Source organism: Vigna angularis, chromosome 1 (genome assembly GCF_016808095.1).
Source record: "Vigna angularis cultivar LongXiaoDou No.4 chromosome 1, ASM1680809v1, whole genome shotgun sequence".
Lineage (NCBI taxonomy): Eukaryota > Viridiplantae > Streptophyta > Magnoliopsida > Fabales > Fabaceae > Vigna > Vigna angularis.
This window is the reverse complement of record NC_068970.1, coordinates 36,899,728-36,922,594: the sequence shown is the minus strand read 5'-3', so window position 1 is coordinate 36,922,594 and position 22,867 is coordinate 36,899,728. Positions and strand designations below refer to the sequence as shown.

The window sequence follows — 22,867 nt, the reverse complement described above, 5'->3', positions numbered from 1 at the left end:
TTAAGACGAGCAGAAAGATTTCTCACAAAGAATGATTATCCCAACAAATCCACACTTTTAAAAATTGACGATGTGAAGAATTTTTCTTGCAAAATGGAAAACTGAGGGAAAACTTTTGTATATCTTAGAAGCTTAATAAGATAAAGTACATAGCAAAATTATTATGGTTCGATACGTTAATATTCACACCCAATAATACTTAGCAATTATTATTGCTCAATACACCATTTTTCAAACAAAAACAACAAATTTGTGTTAAGAAGTACAAAGATTTTCATTTTCATGTGTCATTGGACCAAGTTACAACAATCGTGTCAACCATCCTAACAAAAATAAATTTCTTCATAAACATTTAACATAGAAAAAATCATTATAAACTAAAATTAAATCCTGCATAAATTAATTTATATAATTTTTCGTATTAAATTTAATTTCTTTTTGTAATTTATATATACACTTATGTTAACTTTCTTTTCTTAAAAAATCTTAAAAATCACTTAAACAAATCCTAAGAAAGGTGAAAGAAAGAGGTTCTTTTTTTCCAGGAAAATCCATTCCAAGATGTATATGCAAGATGATTCAAAATTTCCTGCTGCTCAATTCAATCTTCTATGAGATCGAGTCCGTTTTTTTTTATAATTAATTGAAAACTTGAACCTAATTTGTTTGAAATTAATCTTAAAATCTAGAACATTTGAAGGTTATAAAATTGAAAAAATGAATTATTGTAAGACTTTAAATCTTTTAATATATTATGTAGTGTATGAACATTTCTATTTTAATTATAAAGTCTTATTTATTTTATTAATTATAAAAAAAAACTAAAATTTATTTCAAAATAACTATTTTAAAATTGAAGTGAAAATAGTTCCTTTAAATAAGTTCGGTCTACAAAAGGTTACCTATTTTGACATCATAATTCCATGGAAGGAGATGCAAATAGCCTCATTCATGTATCCAAAAAGGTTTCTATGACAGTTACTTTTATCCTTAAAATTACATGTATACAAATTAATTTTTGAAAACATCTCCAGACATTTAATATCATTAAGCCATCACTGGTAAATAAATTCACGATTTGGAAAACTCATTTGTATAAAAAAAAATGCATATTTTAATGAGTCAAATTGAATGTTAAATAGATAATATATTAGTGGTTAGTTGAGCACTATATGAGAATCATGATACAAAGCTAAATATAGCACCAAACTCGCAATTCAATATACATTTTTACTACTTTCTCAAAATGCTTCTTTGAATTGGAAGTTGGTAAGCACGAAAGACACTCAAATCAGTCTTAAGAATAATTCCCCTGTCCTAAACTTAGATTTTACAAAAGAAAAAACTGTTGAGACAAAAATCAACCAGCAAGAGGATTAGCGTGTATTGTTACACGATTGAGCCTTATCTCGGCAAGTGGTCGATCTCCTGCTCCAGTTTGAGTCTGCACGACCAAAAAGAGTATTATTTATTCTTTGTGATTACACATATTCTCTTGACAAGTCGCATGTATATCACACCAAAAGAAATGCAGATATTGATTGAGTTGCCAAACCAAGCCAGGACCAATTCAACCTAACTTTTGTTTAAAAGTGAAAAATCAATTACAATAATGACATAAGAATAAGATACCTTTTCCATGAGATCAAGAACTTCGAATCCATGAATTACTCTTCCAAACACAGTGTATAGCCCATTTAAATGTGGCTGTTTTGCGTAAGTTATGAAGAACTGACTTCCGTTAGTATTTGGACCACTGTTAGCCATTGCCAATATTCCCCTAGCATTATGCTGATACATAAACGAGGGCAACTTGTTAACTACAATAATCATCAGAGGAAGAAATGCCGACAATTATTGCTTCAGAAAAACAAATCAAAAATGAAAATTCCGTCACTATCTAATCTCATACCACAGCTCACAAGTAACATCATAAACAATATTATAAATTAACCACATTTGATGAGATACTGAAATATAACAGCCTTAAGATGATTATATTTCAATATAATAAAATTGACATTCATGAACCAGAAGAATAAGCCAATCAAGACATATATAAATGCATATCGTAAAATAATAAAAAAAAATACAGTTAAAAGTTGCAAGAAAATAACTCCTGTTTCAGATAAAGCAGCTTAGTCAATTATTTTCAGTTATAGAGATAACTCTCAAATAAGACAAACTGCTTTGAGTAACCTACAAAGCCATTTTGCACACAAATGTCTTCAATTGCATCATCCTGACAAAAGTACATCTCAATTGTATTCCATGCTCAAATTCCAACACGGACGTTGAGAATCAACACAAGCATAACAAACATTTCAACCCTTTTGAGCAGAACAAAAAATAATTTGCATCCTATGTCCTGACATATTTTATCTTAGCATTAAACACGAATAGAAATCGAGACATAAAATAGAAATCATATTTGCACCTATGTCTGACCTCTTCCAACAGATCAATGAATTACTAGCTGACAGAACAAAAGAACTCAAGACATGGATTCATCGTGGTTGAACTCACCTTCAGTGATTCTCGTATCTCGTCATTAAATTTCTTGCCCCATATACTGGTTCCCCCTTTGCCAGTTCCAGTGGGATCTCCACCTTGAATCATAAAACCCTTGATGTTGCGGTGAAATACAGTCCCATCATAGTAACCACTTGCACACAGCGCTAAAAAGTTCTGGATTAAAACACATTTACACACGAGAACTCAACGGTTAGTCCTTTAATACAGAAAAACCAGTAGTAACCCCTCAGACAGAGGACAAAAGTTTCAATCATTATTAAGCTAAATCACGAATTCATACATTCCCTAACAGTCCGGATTCATGACTGCATGAATCGAGGATTTTTAAAATGGTATGTGATTGCAATTGCCACATCAGCTGCATTTCTCTGCCGTTTCCTAAAGCATTAAGGACCACGAGGAAAATGTAACTGAGAAAGCAATTTAAAACTTTGGAATGATTACACACAACTCCCGCTAATAAATTCCACAACTGACTGATCTTGCTCACGGTCACAGATAATTCCAACTATCCTAGAACAGTTTATTAGGTCTACAAGCCTAAAACTTAGAACAGCTTATTCGCTACTTTTAGTGTTGCAATCAAAATTGAAATTACAGCTCAGTATTCAGCACAACAAATATTTGCATTAAAATTCACAAAAAGAGCAAGCTCGCTGTAAGTATTGTCACTACTTTCGACAATTGGGGTACCAAAACCAATTTGAGTCTTCTTTTTTTAGAACAACCATAATTTTGAAAAAAACAAATTGAATAAGAGTAATTTTGTTGACCTCGATGTCAAATTTGCATAATTTTGAACTCAATTTAAACATAAAGCGCATCACACTAAAACCAATTTTACCTAATTCAACTTAAAAAGCATCCATCCACACACAATTAGTGTTCTTCTCCAATCATCATAGAAATTATATCTAACAAAAAATTGAGTTGAAATGCACATACTAAGTAAACGAAAACTAGGCCTAAAAGCACAAGTACGCACGCGTCTAGGCTGTGTCCTCTGTTCATAAACGGCAGTCGTTAGGGTAACGAAAACAAATAACTTCGAATTTTTTCTTCTAAAAAACAATTCGAAAACAAATTAAGGACAGTATAACTGAAATTACGGGGAGAAATAAACCTCGGAGGTTTTGGGAACCTCGTCGCAGAAGATTTCGCACTTGATGTCACCTAGGTTTGTGTGCAGAGTCACCGACTGAGAAAAAAAAAGAACACAAAAACGAAAGCATAGTAAGTTTGAAGCAATTGAATTGACAGATAGACACAAAAGTGAATAAGACTGAACGAGTGATTCCACAAACCATTGTATTCGAACTGTTTTGATTCGAACGAACGAGTCGTGAGTGAGTTCTGAATAAAAACCTTTGATTTTCAATAACTGGAAGATTCTTGTGAAAAGGGATTCGTTGCGTTATGTTATTTTATGGATTTCAGAGTAAAGTTTTTGAAGATAATTCTGAAAGAGAACCATGTTTTGCGATTTGTCTCCGTGTTTTTAAAAATTTAAAAATATATATATATTTTTATTTTATTTTGGTTTAATTAAATCTTAAACCTAATATAACAATGTAAGATATTTTTAAGAAATAACATAATTAATTAAAATGTAAAAGGTAAACTATGTAAAATTGAGTTTAAGATTAAAATTACAGTAATACAAAAACTACAACTAAAAAAAGATACAAAATGACTTGGATTTAAGAAGAAATTATTAAAAAAATATTTAGACAAGTTGAAATGGTTTAATTTGAAAAGTATGGGTGACTAAGGTTTGGGTAAAAAAAGTAACATAAAAATTTTAAAATTGTTATTTATTAAATGTGATAAGTATTAAAGTTCGTGATATCATTGAACTTGACTAAATCTAGCGTTTCAAATGTAGCTGTTTGGATGAATGTGGTAATTGAATACTTTCAATAAAAATGAATTTTAGGACATTAAGAAAATATTATTAAATCAATATTTAAGAGCTTTAAGTTGTCTGATATTACGTTTAAGTGTTTGTCTCTATATATAAAGGGATCAAATTATTTGCTGAATAATTATCAGAAAGTTATTTGATGAGATGTGCGGGAGAGGATCGATTCTGAATGGTGTTACATTCGCAAAGGAAAAAGGTAATGGAACTGATTTTAGTGAGAGAAGCAGAACGGTATGTTTTCGTTTTACTATATATTAATAATAATAATATAATAATAATAATAAATATAATAAAAACAATACTAATAATAAAATAATAATAATATTATTAAATAATAATAATGATATTAAGTTGTTTATCCTTTTTGTTGTTCACGAGTGCATTTTTATTCTGGCCAGAGAGAGGAATTCACGTGTCCACAAGCTACACATATGAATGAGTTTGTTTTGTAAACTTTTTTATTTGACCTTTCATCAAACCATTAAACATAGACAAGATGGTTAGTGAATGTATAAGTTTTGAGATATGGAGAATGAGAAACTAGGTTCATTTTTTTTGTAGTGGTAGATAGAGTGGTGTTCGAAGTTTTTTCAGGTGAGTTATTTGTGTGTGTAGTTTATAGGTCAGAGGTCTATATTCAACGATAGGAGATGTGTTGTCAAGCTATGATGTGTGATGCAAATGTATTAACAAGTGTTGCTGAGTTGTTAAGGTATGTTGTTAAGTTATTAAGACATGCTACTGAATTGCTAAGTTGTGTTGTGGACCCGTTAGGGTGTGCTGCCAAGGTTCTAACATGTACTATCAAGATTTTAACGTGTGATGACAAGCTTGTAAGAGTTGTTGCTAATTTGTTAAGGTTTGTTGCCGAGCTTCCCAACTATGCTATTAAGTTGTTAGTATTGTATCATGGGCAACCTCCATGATGGTGAAGATGGAGATGAGGAGGTTAAAGATGAAGGAGAGGGAACCAATTCCCCTTTGCATGTAATCGATTCCACCATACACCAAGACAAAAAATGGAATCCGTTCCATTAAAGCTCATAACTGATTTCAACAAGCGTAACTAATTCCTATTCGTGTGGAATCAATTCCAAAAGCTTGGAATTGATTCTATGAGGCGTTGTAATTCATTCTAGGAATATTAAAATCGATTTCATAGCATTCTAACTCATTTCAATACTTCTTTATGTTGTAAGAGATCCATGATGGAAAGGCAAGTTGGAACTAGTACGTGCACGTTGTGAAGTTGGTTCATGTGGTAATGTTAACCTCGTGGTGGATTTGAGTGGCTAGCGTAGGAAGTGGAGGATGTAGTTTTTAACTATTGTAGATGGTAGAGATTAATTGGTGGTTCTTGGAAGTAAATTTGTTTGTCATTTGGTTTTGTTTGAAATATGGTGGTGTAGGTATTAGAGTTGTCATGGTGGTTCGTGATATCTTATTCTATGTGACTTATATTATTGGTAAAACAAGGATTATTACAACCTAAGGCTTTGTTCACTTGAATGGATTTGGGGGAGAGTGATTGAATGAATTTGAAGGTAAATTTTTTGTTGTTTATTTGAGTGGATTTGGAGGTAAGTGAGAGTGGATTTGGAGGTAAGTGAGAGTGGATTTGGAAGTAAAATTTGTGAGAATTAGTGTAGGATTTGATTAATGTGACAAATTAAAAAAATTTACTTCCAAATTCACTCTCACTTACCTCCAAATCCAATCAAATAAACAACAAAAAATTTGCCTTCAAATACTCTCAAATCCATTCAATCACTCTCCCCCAAATTCATTCAAGTAAACAAAGTGTAAGTGTTAATAGTTAATACATAAATCAAACAATAATTTATATGTGATCATGTATATGTCACCGTAAATTCATATAATTCTTATCATTCTTAATAATCATTTTCATATTTCAAATACAATCCATTACAATGACAAAATAAATAAATAAATAAATAATATCCAAAAATATATTTTTTATCTTTAAGGAACATTTTTTTACTTTGAATGAAAATTTTCTCACTTAACATAAGAGTTAAAGATTGAATTATAGTGTTATTTTTGCTTAAATAATGTTGAGACAATAGAGTATAAAAGGAGAATCAAACAGAGTCTCCGACTTTTTTTGCACAACACAAAACTAAACATAACTTAAAATAAATAGATCAAGCATAAAAAAGATTTTACACTAGTTTACCATGGACTCCCTTAAACACATAACTTAAATATGTTCTACTAATCACATTATTATTAAAAGTACACAAACCTCTTTAAGTTAATTTAGTACACAAATATTTATAGATTACATAAATATAAATATCTCGAGATAATAACAAATATAAACTCCCCTCAGTAAATACTTCTAAATCTCTCGTTGAAATTAAAAACTATCAAGAAAAACAGATAAACTCTCCATAAAGAGAATAATTTAAACTCATAAGAATAATTTTATAGAATGAAGAACTTTGCAAAAGATTTTTAAACAGCCAGTAGACAATTTGATCTCGACACGATTACTATAAGACTTTGTAAGCACAAGATTGTATCTTTACATATGTATTGTGAGTATGTTTTTTTTTTCTCTTTTTCACTTTTTCAAACTTTCTTTGTGTATCTTCAACTTAAAGTCTTTTCATATCTTCAGAAAAGATAAACATTATGACTTTTAAAACGGAAACATTTGATGATGCAGGATTTTTATCATCATCTTCATATTGGATGCTAAAAAAAGGTTTTGATAAAATCTTCAATGTCATCTTCAAAACTTTCTTTCTTTTGGTTCTGTTATGAAAACAATTTTAAATTATACACAGATAATTAAGAAAATCAAACTTAACATAAATAACTTGTTTTTATTTAGAGATAAAATGACCATTGATTCTTAAGAAAACTTTGATCATATCTTTTATAATATTATTAGATAACATTTGCTTTAAAAAGATTTATATTATATATTCTTCAACCTTAAAGAATATTTATTCTAAAGGAAACTCTTTAAAACAAATTATACAAATATGTCAGAAAAATCATATATCAACATATATAAAATGATTTGTTTCTATAATTAAGTTTTAAGAAATTAATTCACATATAAACTATTCGTTAAGATTGTTCTTAACTTGATGTGATATTATATTATAGGCTTAAATGCTTATTTTGTTCTCATGTTAAGATGTAAATTTATGTTTAGTACCCGGTTTTAAAAATGAAGACATTGGATCCCTATGTTATGAAAAATAAATGAATAAGGTCCACAAAAAAAGAACAAGTTCAATAAATCATCAAAGAAAAAACTGAACAAGAGATAGAAAAAGCTGGACAACAGAAGAGAAAAGAGAAAAAGTACGACCACATCACGTCATTGCTGTCAACTTAACGGACAGAACCTTATTCATACAATTTTCATAACATAGGGACCCAATGTCTTCATTTTTAAAACCGAGAGAAATTCATCTCTTAACATAAGGACGAAGTAAACTTTTAAGCCTATATTATAAAAATGACTAAACTATTTTATTTATCATTGAAAAACACAAGCCAGACAATAAGCAATACACAATACATGATAAATGAGGTCATGTATTCATCTAATCTTTTGATAAAACTTGATAAAAATATTTTCTTCTTAAAATCCTTTATTTGCATAATTAAATAATTAAATATATTAGATGAATAATCATATTGACTTTCATCATTAATACTATTTAGTTGTCATCAAAATTACTTAAAGGTCTTATTCAAACCATCTAATGGAATATACTGTATCATCTGGGCTTAACAGAAAAAAAAACCTTCACTTAAAGCGCAAATAAACAATGCCTTTTCAGCTCTAATTTTGCTTGAGAAAAAGTAAGATCAAGAGTCAGATTCCATTTTCTGTTTATTTTTACTTGGACAAAAATACCAGAAAAATCAATTTTAACAAAATCAAACCAATTTTCAAAAGTATTTTCAAAAACATTTTAACGATATAACTTATAAACAATTCAAATACAATACAAGAAATGAATTATTTAAATATTATCTTCTACTCGTTTCAAATCAACAATAGTCATAATTATACTCACATCAAATTCATAAAGTATTATAAAAAAGTTATAAAAAATTTATTCTATTTAACGAAACTCTATACTTTAAATGCATAACTTAATGAGTAGATTAACTTATTATTAAAAATATCCAATTCAAAACATTTCATAAACAATCGTTTATTAAGTGAGACCCAACAACGCTCTAGATCAAGCATTCAAGCAAAATTTTAACCAACCTCAATCCCTACAGAGTGAGTCGAAAGAAGTTGAATTAACATATAAACACAATAGGTGTGTAAGTGAATAAGATTCGAGGTGAGTTCTGAATAAAAACCTTCGATTTTCAATAACTAGTAGATTCTTGTGGAAAGGGATTCGTTGCGTTGTGTTATCTTCTGGAGTAAGGTTTATGATGATAATCAATTCTGCTCGTGATATCATTGAAATCGAATAAATTTAACGTTTCAAATGTTTAAGAAAATGAATTCTTGTACATTAAGAAAATATTACCAAATCAATCTTTAAGAGCATTAAATATTCTGATATTATGGATTAAGGACTTATGTGTTTGTCTCTGTATATAAAAGGGAGTCAAATTATTTGCTGAATAATTATCATAAAGTTATTCATCTTTCTCCATCAAAGTGTTAAACAGAACTAAATTGACCAAAATCAAAATTATTAGCATTTTTACTAATACAAATCAAGCTGTTCAAAATAAAAAATTGTTACTGTAAACAAGGTAATATAAGAACTGTATCCATCAAACTACTCGTACTGTCACCGTTTTTCATATTAAAGGCAATAACAAAAATTTCTATATTTTCTAAGACACATGTAGACAAAAACATATACGAAAGGCCATAAACATAAATCCCTAATTTTTCTGAATTCCTTAATTAACAGAGTCTAGGTTAGAACAAAACCTATGATGCGTTTATAAACAGAAATGTTTAATATATTTTGCTCAGTGCTTTTCTTTTTGCAAAAAAAGTAGTTAAAGCAAAACCAACAAAACCAAACTTAGAAAGTTATAGGGCATACTTTTTTAACATAATTCAACCTGAAAAAAAAATTAATGAGTAAGACCGAGTTAGAAGTGCATACCTCATCAATATAATTCCTCATTTATTTTAGGATTTGTTACTCATGACACCACTCTCCTTCCCTCTCCATGCTCTCTTTCAAAAAATTCATTTGCAATCCCAGAAACTCTGCCATTTTACAAATATTCACATACTCAGGATGTGACTTATCCCCAGAGGAGAAACTATGCAAATACAAGGAATCAACACTAGAAACATCCACCCAACTAAATCCCACTTCCTTCTTTACTCCCCTCCCTCTCATCTTTTTTCGCACTTCAGCAACTTTCTCCCACTTCCCTTTTTCTGCATACATGTTTGCCATTAACACATATGGACCTGAACTTGTTGGATCCATTTCTATCAAACTACAGACAACTTTCTCAGCCATCTCCAGATTCCCATGTATTCTACAAGATCCAAGCAAACTTTGCAACACAGACAATCTAGGCCCTCCTGGAATCAGGTGCATCAACCCTTTTGCCTCGTCTAGTTGTCCAGCACGGCCCAACATGTCCACCATAATAGAATAATGTTCAGAGGAGGGCTCAATTGAATGTTTCTTCACCATAGACTCAAATACTCTATGGCCTACATCAACCATGCCCTTTCTACAGCAAGCAGCCAAAACAGAAAGAAAAGTGATGCAGTCAGGACTGATTCCTTCCCTCTCCATTTCTGTATACAAACTCATCACAGCCTCAAAGTCTCCATGGCGGGCATAGGAAGATATTATTGCTGTCCAAGCATATTGGGTTCGTTCAAGTGCCTCATCGAACACTCTTTGAGACTCAATAATGTTTCCACGCTTGCCATACATGTCAAGTAGAGCCCCTGAAACAATTGGGTCAGTGTTTAAACCAAGTTTGAGCAAGTAACAATGGCAACATTGCCCATGTTTCAATGATATATCCTCAGCAGCAGCAATAGCATTTAACACACTACTAAATGTGTACTGGCTGGGCGTTACCACCTTTATAGCAGACAAAAATGTACAAAAAGCTTCTTTGTACAAGCCATTTTGAGCATACCCTGAAATCAATGCATTCCAAGATATTGTTTCATGATAGTTAAGCTCCTCAAAAATCTTCTTTGATTCTTGAATGCACTCAAATTTGGCATACATGGTAACAAGGCTATTGGAGACAGTTTGTTCTGACGAAAAGCAACTTTTTATGCACAACCCATGAATCGTTAGACCTTCTGTCACTAAATTCCTGACTGTTACAGCATGTATTAGTCCTATAAACGTGACATCATTTGGATATACTCCATCAATTCTCATCGCATTAAATAGAGACATTGCATCTTCTTCGTCAATAGAAATCATTGTCGTCCAAGACACTACATTCCTATTACTAATGCCCTTGAAAACAGCTTTTGCATCATTAGGGATCTCACATTTAGAATAAGTTGACATCAAAACATTGCAAACTGATAGATGTGTTCCATATCCCACTTTTTGGGCCAAACCATGTATTTGCCTCCCGAGCTTTAAGTTTTTCATGTGACCACAAGCTGAAACCGCACTTGTAAGTGAAATATGGTCGATTAATATATGGTTACTTAACATGTTGACAAACAATAAAACTGCTTCCAACCCATAACATTCCCCTTTTTGAGCATACCCTGAAATCATTGCATTCCACGAAACCAAATCTCTTTTGGGCATTTCGTCAAACACTCTCCTAGCCTCATCTAACATCACCCACCTTGAATACATTGTTACAAGCGCATTCTGAACAAAAACTTCACAACCAAATCCACACTTAACCACAAGAGAATGCAATTGCAACCCAAATAAAATCCCATGATCACCCCAACAGAATGAAAGAGCAGTAGTAAATGTCACATGATCAAAAACTATCCCACGAAAATGCATAGAACGTGCAAAATGCAAAGCATCCAAACCCTCCTCAAACCCAGAAAGCACAGTATTCCAAGACACTATGTCAGGATGACTCAAATTCTCAAATACAAGCAAAGCCTTCCCAAAATTCCCAGACTTGCAGTACATTTTCATGAGAGAATTAGACACGGAAACAAGCAAAACAAGCCCACTACTCACCAGGAGTCCATGGATTTGACATCCAAGTTTCACATCTCCTTGACATGCCTTGAGAGACAAGGCAAGGGTGCAATCGTCAACATTTTGAAGAGAATGCAACCGAAACTGGTCCCTGAATGCAGCAAGAGCTTGAAAGGGGAGGTGGTTGTGCAAATGGTTGAGCATGGACCGGTTAACCGAAGCAGTATTTAGGTGGTGAATAAGGTCGAACAGGTGGTGTTCATGTTTGAGTGCATGGAAGAATTTGGAGCCATGCTTGAATGATAGTTGTAAGGGCACTTTATGGAGGATTTTGAGAGGGTATGGCATTACTGTATAGTAACTCACTAATTGGTAGAAACTTATACAGTAACTCACTATTTTAATTTCTTAACACTTACTAAGGGCTTCATAATATTTATCAATAATCAAATTAACCTCACAAACAGATAGTAAACTCAACCAGAAGTTAAAAACAACATTACCTCCTTAAAAAACCGATAAAAATTTCTCCAGTGATCTATGTTTAGTGTCCTGTAGTCATTTTGGACCTGTCAATTAAGTATTTCAACTATCAGGAAATAATTTAATGTGTACGGGCATTAAAAGTCTTTTCAACATCTTCCACCTAAACAACACAACTTTAGTGTGTATCACATACAAGGAGTAACCATGGGAAATTACTATCGTTTTATTATACACATTCCATGGGAAAATATTTCAAGAATGTACATTACTTTTAGATCATGAAAACACAAGAAAACAAAAACTTTATATAAGCACATAGCTGTGGTTTTAATGTGGAACAATAATTAAGTACAAGATAAGAAAGTATTAACATCCTTCACAATCAAGCATATTTGCTGGACATAGCTGAAAGTTGTTATCAAGAGTCATTTCATGCAACTGAAAAGGTTTAAGCACGACATGCAGACAAGCATAACATCACAGCATATTATTATTATATAAAAACCTACACTACCTTTCGATACTCAGTTAATAAATTAACTTGAGCAGGGAATTCATATCTCAGAACAACATTCAACAACTCACATAAGGTCTCAATATCTACACTCCTTTGCTTATCTTCTGAAAGTATTACTATTTACATTAGGTACATCCAAGAACTCGAAAGCAGTGATGCATAACAAGTAGTCTAAAATAAGAGTGAAATCTCAGTAATACTGGTTTTACCTGTCAGGTAGTACGGAAATGCATAGAAATAAAAATTCTCAAAGCACTCTGGTTAAAAATATAATTATGCCCAATACTATCACGTGTCTTGATAATAACCCAAATCAAGTTGCTTGAGTTACATGCTTCAATATGCTTCCTGCTGCATTTTTGTGCTTTATATATAATTTATTTTATGTTAACTTAGCGCCATGGCATCATTAAATTTTATTGGATCAGGTATTCTACTTTTGCAGAATAATGTTATGCACATGGCCGTGATCTATCTCAGAATCTTATTTAGAAGGAAAATCTTCTACTCTGGAAGTTTATTGTTGATAGCTCTATAAAATAATACCTCACCTCCTAATTTGTTACATTGGCGTTTTTAAATTCAGATTCCACTGGGTACAATTTTCATCTATTGGTTTGGTGAACAAAACAAATTTTACCCTGCCTCTAATTTTTGGAAAATCACCATAGAGAACAACCCAAAACTAGATAGATATTTACATGATGCCAGAGGTAGTGCCACTTGAACTTAACCATAGCAATTACAGACATATCAAATGTAGGAAGCAGTAGCAATTACGTTTAGAAAAATTGAAATTGGAATAACAGGTTAGAGAAAAACCTGATAACGGGCTATCCTTGTCTTGTAATGAACCTTCCACCAATAATGTCCAGCGATTTGCTCACCATACAAGATTCGTGCAGGACAACACAACAATCAGATGTTGGGGTGTCAAAGATGAAGGAAGAGAAACAATCCCTAGTGGTAGAGCGATATATATGAATGATAAACTTACCAAACCTAAGCCCAACGGCAGTGAAAAAGTGGAACCGATGAGACGACGAAACTGGTGGCAACGATTGAAGTGAGTAGTGGTGAGAAGGAGGAAGCAAGACGACGCACTGGTGGCAACCACTGTTATTTTCACTATTGCGATAGAGGTGTCAGGTCAAACAAACCCTATTTTCAGTTTTTGGTAACAACGCTTCTTACCTCAATGACAAAACCAAGATAGAATCTGCACCGGACAGGTGTCGGAGAAGTAACATTAACATTTACAACATGAAGAAAAAAGTTCAACCCTGTGTTTTTTTATCATGTCATCCTCTCAAAGTGATAGATCAAGATATGCGGAAATTTAATATCTATCAATGTCCATCTCACTTCTTGTTCGACTCATACAAGAGGAATTCCTTTTCTTTTTTTTCCCATTAAGGGTGTTAATTTTCTGTCTTGAATTTCTTCTCTTTTTTGTTTCCCATAAGGTTTTGACATCAAGTTTACTAAAATAGCATAATTATTATTAATTAGCATATTTGTGTGTCTATTTTATGGTTTAATATTTCTGTTATGTTTATTGTGGAATAACTCTAAACATATTATCGGAAAAGTCTTACGACACAGATAGAAATACCAAATAAGATGAGTAGAAGGCGAATAAAGAACGAAATAAAATTACACATAAATATAATATATTTCACTCGAAGCATTATTGAACTTTAATTTATATCTATTATAAAATTCATTATGAAACTAAAAGTATTTTGATAGACAAATTTTTACTCAATTCTATGTTTTTTTTTTGTTATGGATTTTTATTTATTTAATATAGATTAGTTATGTTTGTAATTTTAAAAAAAAATTAAAATTTTTTTATGTCTCAATTTTGATATATTTTTAGTTTTAAATTTTAAAATGAATTAATATAGTCATTTTAATCAATTGAGGTTAATATTTTTTTGTATTAAACGTCATTTTAAATTGATATTTGAATTGGAACATGTCAAATAATTTAAATAATTCAAACTTAAATTTAAAATATAAAAAAATTTAAGATATCTAAATTAATAAATTATATTTATATATTTTTAAAATTTTTAAATCAAGCTATTTACACATTCAAGATAAGAAAAAAATTTAATTTTACATCAAAATTTAAAGACTAAAAATATATCTAAAATTTAATGAAATTATCTTCTTTAAAACATGCTAAGACCAATGAAAAAGAAGATGAACAATCTTCTCTTTAAGATAATAGTTTAAACCGATAATAAGGGTTAAAATGATATTCTAGTAATACTATTCACACTAAACTATAATATGTACATATTTCATATCACATTTTAGAATAATTATACAATCTAAAAACCTTAACAAGATTTTCTGAACGAATCTTCATATAAATTTTTTGACAAAGTATACTAATATTTTGATATCAATTTTTACAAAATAGTTATGATAATTACTACATCTGCGTTGGAATTTAATATTTTTGTTATAATTTTATTTGTAAAGACAATTAATATTTTCATTTCAAATTACTTAAGAAAAAAGAGTAGTTGTGATCAATCATCATATTTTGTGACTGTTTTGAAGTTCAATGTTTTTGTTATAGTTTTATCAAGATATTTTTTTGGGAAGAAAAGTGTTTGAAACCTATCATTGCTTTCTGATAATATTATATTCAGTCTGCACCTTGTAACCCAGCACATATTTTTCCTTCTCTTTTCTTTTTTTTCTTTTGTTTGACTCTAGATACATTACATTTTTCAATTCATTACATCTTTCTGGATACTTCTTTGAGATGTGTCATTCTTTTCTCTCACTTTTCTCTTTGTTACTGATTCAATGTGTTTTGGGTTCATTTGTTGTTTCTTCCCCTTAAGGGTTCATTTGCTGCTTCTTCTCCTTAAGGTAGGATCTTCACGCTTCTTCCCCCCATGATTTGTATTGCCAATTTGTTGAATGTTCTTTGTCTCATAGATTTCGTCTATTATCTTGATATGGTATCAGAGCTCTTCTTTTGAAGAGCTTTATTACGTAACTTTGTTTCCTCTTCTCCCTTTCTTGTCTTTCTTTTCTTTTCTTGTTCTTGCTTCAGTCATGGCAGAAGATAGCTTGGTCCACAATAATTTGTACCTTCATCCCTACGAGAATTCAATCGATGCCCTTGTTTCACCGGTTCACGATGATACAAATTATCACTCTTGGTGTCACTCCATGTTAACAACTCTTAGTGCCAAAAACAAGTTTGAATTCGTTCTTGGTAATGTTCATCCACCTGAAAAGGACAAGCCAGAGCATGCCGCCTATAATGGCAGAAACAACATGGTTGTCTCATGGATCGTCCACTCTGTTTCCATGTCCATCAAACAAAGCATCATATGGATGAACCAAGCCTCAGAGATCTGGAACGACATAAAGAACAAATTTTTTCAAGGAAGTATCTCTCGCATTTCTAGCCTTCAACTTGACATTGCTACTCTTCGTCAAGGTGACCTTACCATTTCTAAGTATTTCACCAAGCTGCGCATTCTTTGGGATGAGATAGAAAATTTTCGTCCAAAACCTCTTTGTACCTGTAAACTCGATTGTGGTTGTGAAGTTCTAACTATTGTGAAACAAAGAAAGAAAGAAGACCAAGTTATGCAATTTTTACGAGGATTAAATGATCAATTTACTAACGTTGCTTCGCATGTGCTTCTATTGGACCATATTCCAGACATCAGCAAAGTTTTTTCACCGGTAGCACAACAAGAAAGACAATTGTCTAGTGCAAATCTGATTGTTGCGACTAAGACTCAAGACATTGGTAATGTCACTGCCTGCACCGCTTCCACCTCCTCCACCGTTTTTAATTATTGTGGAAAGTATGGGCACAGTGAAGTTGTATGCTACCGCAAGAATGACTTCCCTAATCAAGACAAAGGTTTCAAAAGTGCACTGACTGGCAGAAAGCATTGCACTCATTGCAACAAAAGCGATCATACTATGGAGGTTTGCTATGAAAAGCATGGATATCCTCCAGGACATAAGTTCTATAATAAGCATACCCATATTCATCATACCTCTGTCCAAAAAGACAATGGGAATGTCAAAGATAGCAATTCTAACAACAGTGATCACATACGCCTCACACCACAACAATTTCAAGTTTTTGCAGAGCTCTTCAAAGACCACAATCTGAATTATGCTTTCACTTCTGCTTAAATTCATCACATTGGATCTGCTTTGGCAAACCAACCTCCTTTAGGTAATATCTGCCCTACTCTTACTTCCAATTACCCTAAGACCAATTTGATTCTTGATTATGGAGCCACTAATCATATAAGTATTTCTCTACAAAAATTTTCATCCTATAAAAAAATCAAACCTATTCAAATTGCTTTACCTAATGGTAGTATTGTTTACTCTAAGTATTCTGGCACTGTTATTCTTAACAATAAGATCCATCTTTTAAATGTCCTTTATGTTCTGCAATTCTCTTTTAATCTTATCTCCATATCTCAATTGATTTCTTTTAATAAATATGAAATATTTTTTTTCCTTTCATGACTGTACTATACAGGACATTCAAACCAAAGAGAAGATTTTTTAACTAAACTCATTAGTGGCTTGTACATCTTAGATTTATCTTTACTTACTTCTCCTGCAAATTTTGCCAACAATGTTGTAAACAACACTAACGTATGGCATCTTAGATTAGGACATCCTTCCGATATTAGATTGAATAATTTGAAACTCAAATACCCATTCATTATTCATAATCCCACATACATATGTGATGCTTTCCATCGTGCTAAACAAAGAAAGTTGCCTTTCTCTAGTATTACTTCTAAAACCATCCAAATCTTTGATCTTATTCACATTGATATATGGGGTCCCTATAGTATTCTTTCCATGCGTGATTTTAAATATTTTCTCACCATTATAGATGATTTTTCTCGTTATACTTGACTTATACCTATCACTAACAAAGTTGCTGTTAAAAAAATTATTATTGATTTTATAACAAACATAGAAAACCAGTTTTCTACCACCATCAAAACCATTCATACTAACAATGGCATTGAATTTGCTATGTATAATTTTTTCTCTCTTAAAGGTATTAACCATCAAACCACCTACAATGAAACCTCTCAACAAAATGGCATAGTTGAGCATAAACACTAAAATTTGTTAAATGTCACTTGCTCCCTCTTGTTTCAAGCTAATTTGTCCACTATTTTTTGGTGCTTTGCTGCTGAACATGCTACTTTACTAATCAATTGCATGCCTACACCTTTACTTGATGATGCTACTACGTATGAAAAATTATATGGGAAACTGTATGATATTTTTGCTTTGCATGTTTTTGGTTGTTTATGTTATATTAACACTTTGACTGCTCATAGGAAAAAATTTGATGCAAGGGTTGTTCCTGGAATTTTCCTTGGTTTCCAACAGCACACCAAAGGTTATCAATTCCTAAACTTACAAAATTATAAGATTGACATATCTCGCCATGTATTGTTTCATGAAAATTACTTTCCATACACTTCTCATTCACACAATAACTCTGATTCTAATTCCTTTTCTTTGCTTGGTTTTCTTTTTCTTTTTATGGATGTTTTACACTGTTTTAATCATATCTTTGCATTTGGAAACATAAACCTAACTTTTGCCAATCCAGAAATGAGATTTGAAGAAATGGAAATTTCAAGCAGCACTAGAAAATGGTCACTACACCAGAAAAGTGGCTTTAAAAGTGTGTTTCAAACCCAAAAATGAGAGGCAATGTTTCTAAAGCTTAAGTGATGCTTCAAGCAACTTTATATCATCAATTTGAAGGTGTTTAAACACTGAAACAACAAGGAATCACACTGCACTCAAAATTCACTAGTTCACTTCCACATTTAAACAAAATTTGATGGTTTAGGAAGTGATTTTGCATATAGGCTCAAATTTGACCAGATGAACAGTGCACACAAGTTTCAAATGACAAAATAAACTTGCACAAATGTTTATACTGCACTGAAATAGACAGATTCACCAAATCACAGTAGCAGTAGCTTAAAAATACAAAAAAATGCACCTAAATAGCACCATAATTGAGAAATTTGTGGAATCAAAGCTGGATGGCACAACCAAAGACTCAAGGAAATCCTAATGCACTAGATGTAGCCGCAGAATAAGAGCTAGCAGATTTTTAAAGACTAAGAACAAACCAAACAGTAAGCACGATGCATACACTTTCATGAAACAGTGACAACATTGTTTTACAGAATTTTGAATCAACTCAACTATACCTTTTGGAATTTATGGATTAGTATGAGTTGATATCACTTGAGACATGCTTAATATCATAAAAGAAACTTGTCTCATGCTTAAGGCACAACAAAACTGGGCAGAAACAGTATGCACTATATCAAACCAAAAATTAACTTTTTATCCAGATTTTGAAACAGAAGCAAGGTTTGGCACTGCTGTTAGCTCATATGATCAAAGCTAGACTTGATCTCATTGCTTTATATGATCAATATGCGGCTATCAAATGCACTGGACTCAATTAAAAACAAAAATCAAAAGTTGAACAGAATCAAGCACATGCTAACAGAGGTAAAACTGCAACACATTTGCACAAGACATTGGACAAAACTGAAATGTAAAGGAAAGTTGGATTTGACTCAAACAAATGAATTAACCGATTAAAATGATGAACAAAAACTAAGGAACACTGGAAACACTCAAACAACAATAGCAACATGAATTCAAGCAAAGAAAAATAAAAAACAGTGATGAACATGAACAACACATGACAAAAATGAAAAAGTTGCGAAATAGAGAAGTTTATCTCTTGAAGACAAGCGTGGACGTGCTGGCTCTTGATGCCAAATGATGGAAGCGGCTCCATACTTCAAGTGAGAGCTCTCCCAAACTCAAAATGGACGCAACAGAATGGAGAAATGAGTGATGTTTATGGTGCACACCAAGTGTTTGTGAAATGGTTCAGTGGAGGTTTGGTGAGTGTGTGAGGTTTCTAAAGCTCAGAAGGCCTTGCAAAGGGGAAGGAAGCTAGAGGAAGAGGTGTGAAATTAGCACTAGAGGGTTTGAACTCTGAGGATATGACTGGAGCAATCTCAACAGCATTTCATTATTTCATCAAAGTTGGATTTTACAAAGGAGAGTGCCTCTCTTTTATAGATGAAGAGAGGGCTCTATATCTGATCTACAAAGCTCTAAAGAATTCCAAAAGAAGTGTGTTGAAGACGCAATCCAAGCTTGGGCCGCAAGTCCCATGCCAAACACATTTAAAACGTGTTTTAGATGCTGAAAAATTTGGTGCAAAATGCTTGAGCGTGAGCAGCAAGTGGCTAAGCGAATTTCCATTCTGGAAGGCAATTTTCCATGCATTTCCAATCCGGAAGTTGTTGTCTTCAATCTGGAAAGCACTTAAATTTCACTCTTCTTTGCCTCCTTTGCTCTCTTTAGCTTGGCAAGCCTCCTAGGATGCATAGGCATGGTTTCCACCCTTTATTTGTGACCTACAAAGCAATATAAATGTGTTTAGTAAAGAGAATCCATCTAAGACTTAGATAAGGAAAAAAAAAATTTGTTGAAAGTATTTATTCACTTCCCTTTCTTAGTCTTAGTCTAAGTTGATACTTCTTTGGATGGGAAGTCCTTCAAGGAGTTGCCATCATAAGCTATGCAGGATGAACTTCACGCCTTAGCATACAACAACACCTGAACCATCATTGACCTTCCCCCGAGCAAAACTGCTACTGGATATACAAAATCAAACACAAGTCCGATGGATCTATTGACCGTTTTAAAGCTCGCCTTGTAGCTAAGGGTTACACCCAACTTGAAGGATTAGACTACTTGGAGACTTTTTCCCCTGTTGCAAAGTTGACTACTGTTTGTCTTCTCCTCGCCATTGTTGCCTCTAACCACTGGATACTCAAACAACTTGATGTCAACAACTCTTTTCTTCACGGTGACTTACATGAAGAATTTTATATGCAACTTCCTCTTGGCTTCACCCATCACAACCCAAATCAAGTGTGCAAACTTCAAAGATCTCTGTATGGGCTCAAGCAAGCTGGACGACAATGGTATGATCAACTTTCCACTTTTCTTCTATCTAATAATTATACTCGTTCTAATGATGATCATTCCCTTTTCCTGAAACATGATACTTCCTACACCACTGCCATCTTAATCTACGTTGATGATATTGTTCTTGCGGGCAACAACACCACTAAGATACAACATATCACTACCTCCCTTAATAACCTTTCCCATATCAAAAACTTGGGTGATCTCACCTACTTTCTTGGCTTGGAAGTTGCTCGAAATAGCTTTGGATCCACCTTAGTCAACGTAAATACATTCTTGACCTCCTCAAAGAAGTTGGAATGCTTCATTACGCCCTTATGCCTACTCTTATGGCTCATTCTTCTCGTCTTACTAGTCAAGGTGACCTTCTTAATGATGAAGATGCCTCCTCCTATCGAAGACTCATTAGCCACCTCATATATCTCACAAATACTACACCCGACATCACATTCTCTTTTAATAATCTCAGCTAATTTGTCTCCTCTCCTACCACCCTTCATCAACAAGTTGCTCACCGCATTCTCAGATATCTCAAGGGCAGTCCTGGCAATGGCATCCTCCTCCAAAGCAACAACATCAATCAGCTCAAAGCCTATAGTGATTCTGATTGGGCCACTTGTCCGAATCCAGAAAATCTATCACTGGTTACTCCATCTACTTCGGCAATTCCATCATTTCTTGGAAGTCCAAAAAGCAGTAGACTATTTCCAAAAGCTCTTCAAAAGTTGAATATCGGGCTCTAGCCACTATCACGTGTGAACTACAATGGTTGACTTACGTTCTTCATGACCTTTGTATTCTTACCATTCAACCTCCTATAGTCTATTGGGACAAACGCTCCCCTATCAAGATTGTTTCTAATCAAGTCTTCCATGAGCGCACCAAACACATTGAAATAGACTGCCATATTGTAAGGGACAAGCTCAACAAAGGTCTCCTCAAACTGTTTTCTATTTCAACCACTGAACAAGTAGCTGAACTCTTCACTATACCTCCTGCTCTTGTTGTTTTTAAGTATTTTTATTCCAAGCTGGGAATGACTAACATCTACTCCCAGCTTGAGGAGGGATGATAATATTATACTAGGCCTGCACTTTGCAACCCCCATACTTTTCCTTTCCCGTCTTTCCTCTTTTTATTTCTCTCTTTTGTTTGACTCTAGATACATTACACTTTTCAATATATTACATCTTTCTAGATACTTCTTTAAGACGTGTCATTTTTTTCTCTCACTCTAGATACATTACATTTTTCAATATATTACATCTTTCTAGATACTTCTTTAAGACGTGTCATTCTTTTCTCTCACTTTTCTCTCTGTTACTGATTCACTATGCTTTAAGTTCATTTGCTGCTTCTTCTCCTTTGGGTTCCTTTGTTGCTTCTTCTCCTTAAGGGTTCATTTGATGCTTCTCTTTAAGGTATGATCTTCATGCTTCTTTCCTCCATGATTTGTATTGTCAATCTGTTGAACGTTCTTTGCCCGTAGATTTCGGGTATTACCTCGATACTTTCTTAAAAACATTGTGTTTCTAAAATTGTTGAAAGTATCCAAATTGATTTTGGTTCATCATTAAAAAATGGATAAAATTGTATCTTAAACTGACACGTGAAGTCATTGCGCCTCACTGATAATCTTATTTTTTATGATTGTTTTAGTAAAATCTGAATGTTAAAATGAAGTAACATTATTAATTCTGAAGCTAAAATGTATTTTATAAAAAGACAGTTTTAAAATAAATTATTGGATAAAATATTGGACATTACATTATTTGAAAAATTGCAAAATGATTGAAACATATGGCGTCGCCCGGACTCGAACCGGAGACCTTCAGTGTGTTAGACTGACATGATAACCAACTACACCACGACACCACTTGCTCAAGTTCTGCATCCCATTAGTTGTATTCACCAACAATTACAACCTTTCCTTTTTAAATGTGACATCTTTATTATGATTTATGGTAAAACTAGTAAAAGTAAAATTTGTATAAATATTTTATTAAATAAAATATATTGTTTTTCTAAAATAATCTTATATCTGAGAATTAAAATTAAATTGAAAAAAATATTTGAAACTGAAATCTTCAATCCGTTAATGGTAAGAAAGTAAAGTGCTAAGCTAACTCATCAAGCACTGGAAATATTTTTGGTGAAATCATTAAAAAACTTTTTTTT

General features: G+C 32.5%; 3 protein-coding genes and 1 non-coding gene across 7 annotated transcripts; 1 reads left to right on the top strand and 3 right to left on the bottom strand.

Annotated features, from left to right (window-relative positions):
- Positions 1–1,199: 1,199 nt before the first annotated feature.
- Positions 1,200–4,002, bottom strand: LOC108335390 (peptidyl-prolyl cis-trans isomerase CYP18-1). Of its 3 annotated transcripts, none has more exons than XM_017571410.2 (5): positions 3,840–4,002; positions 3,659–3,733; positions 2,527–2,688; positions 1,633–1,791; positions 1,200–1,444 (listed from the first exon to the last, which is right to left on the bottom strand). In XM_017571410.2, the coding sequence occupies exons 1-5, from the start codon at positions 3,840–3,842 to the stop codon at positions 1,361–1,363; spliced, it is 483 nt and encodes a 160-aa protein (XP_017426899.1). In that variant the 5' UTR covers positions 3,843–4,002; the 3' UTR covers positions 1,200–1,360. The 3 variants fall into 3 exon arrangements, with proteins under 3 accessions (XP_017426899.1, XP_052727374.1, XP_052727375.1); XM_052871414.1 differs by lacking the exon at positions 3,840–4,002 and adding an exon at positions 2,816–2,913 and having other exon boundaries at positions 3,659–3,708; XM_052871415.1 differs by lacking the exons at positions 3,659–3,733; positions 3,840–4,002 and adding exons at positions 2,816–2,913; positions 3,481–3,618.
- Positions 4,003–9,603: 5,601 nt separating this feature from the next.
- On the bottom strand, positions 9,604–13,973 carry LOC108330523 (pentatricopeptide repeat-containing protein At4g32430, mitochondrial). Of its 2 annotated transcripts, XM_052881009.1 has the most exons (3): positions 13,605–13,973; positions 13,430–13,489; positions 9,604–12,173 (listed from the first exon to the last, which is right to left on the bottom strand). In XM_052881009.1, exon 3 carries the CDS (start codon positions 11,950–11,952, stop codon positions 9,634–9,636), a length of 2,319 nt encoding a protein of 772 aa, XP_052736969.1. In that variant the 5' UTR covers positions 11,953–12,173; positions 13,430–13,489; positions 13,605–13,973; the 3' UTR covers positions 9,604–9,633. The 2 variants fall into 2 exon arrangements, with proteins under 2 accessions (XP_052736969.1, XP_017420525.1); XM_017565036.2 differs by having other exon boundaries at positions 13,430–13,973.
- Positions 13,974–15,691: 1,718 nt separating this feature from the next.
- On the top strand, positions 15,692–16,798 carry LOC108326991 (uncharacterized). Its single transcript, XM_017560638.1, has one exon. The coding sequence runs from the start codon at positions 15,692–15,694 to the stop codon at positions 16,796–16,798; it is 1,107 nt and encodes a 368-aa protein (XP_017416127.1).
- A 5,692-nt stretch (positions 16,799–22,490) lies between these two features.
- On the bottom strand, positions 22,491–22,564 carry TRNAV-AAC (transfer RNA valine (anticodon AAC)). Its single transcript has one exon. It is a non-coding gene; the product is annotated as a tRNA-Val (tRNA).
- Positions 22,565–22,867: the final 303 nt, after the last annotated feature.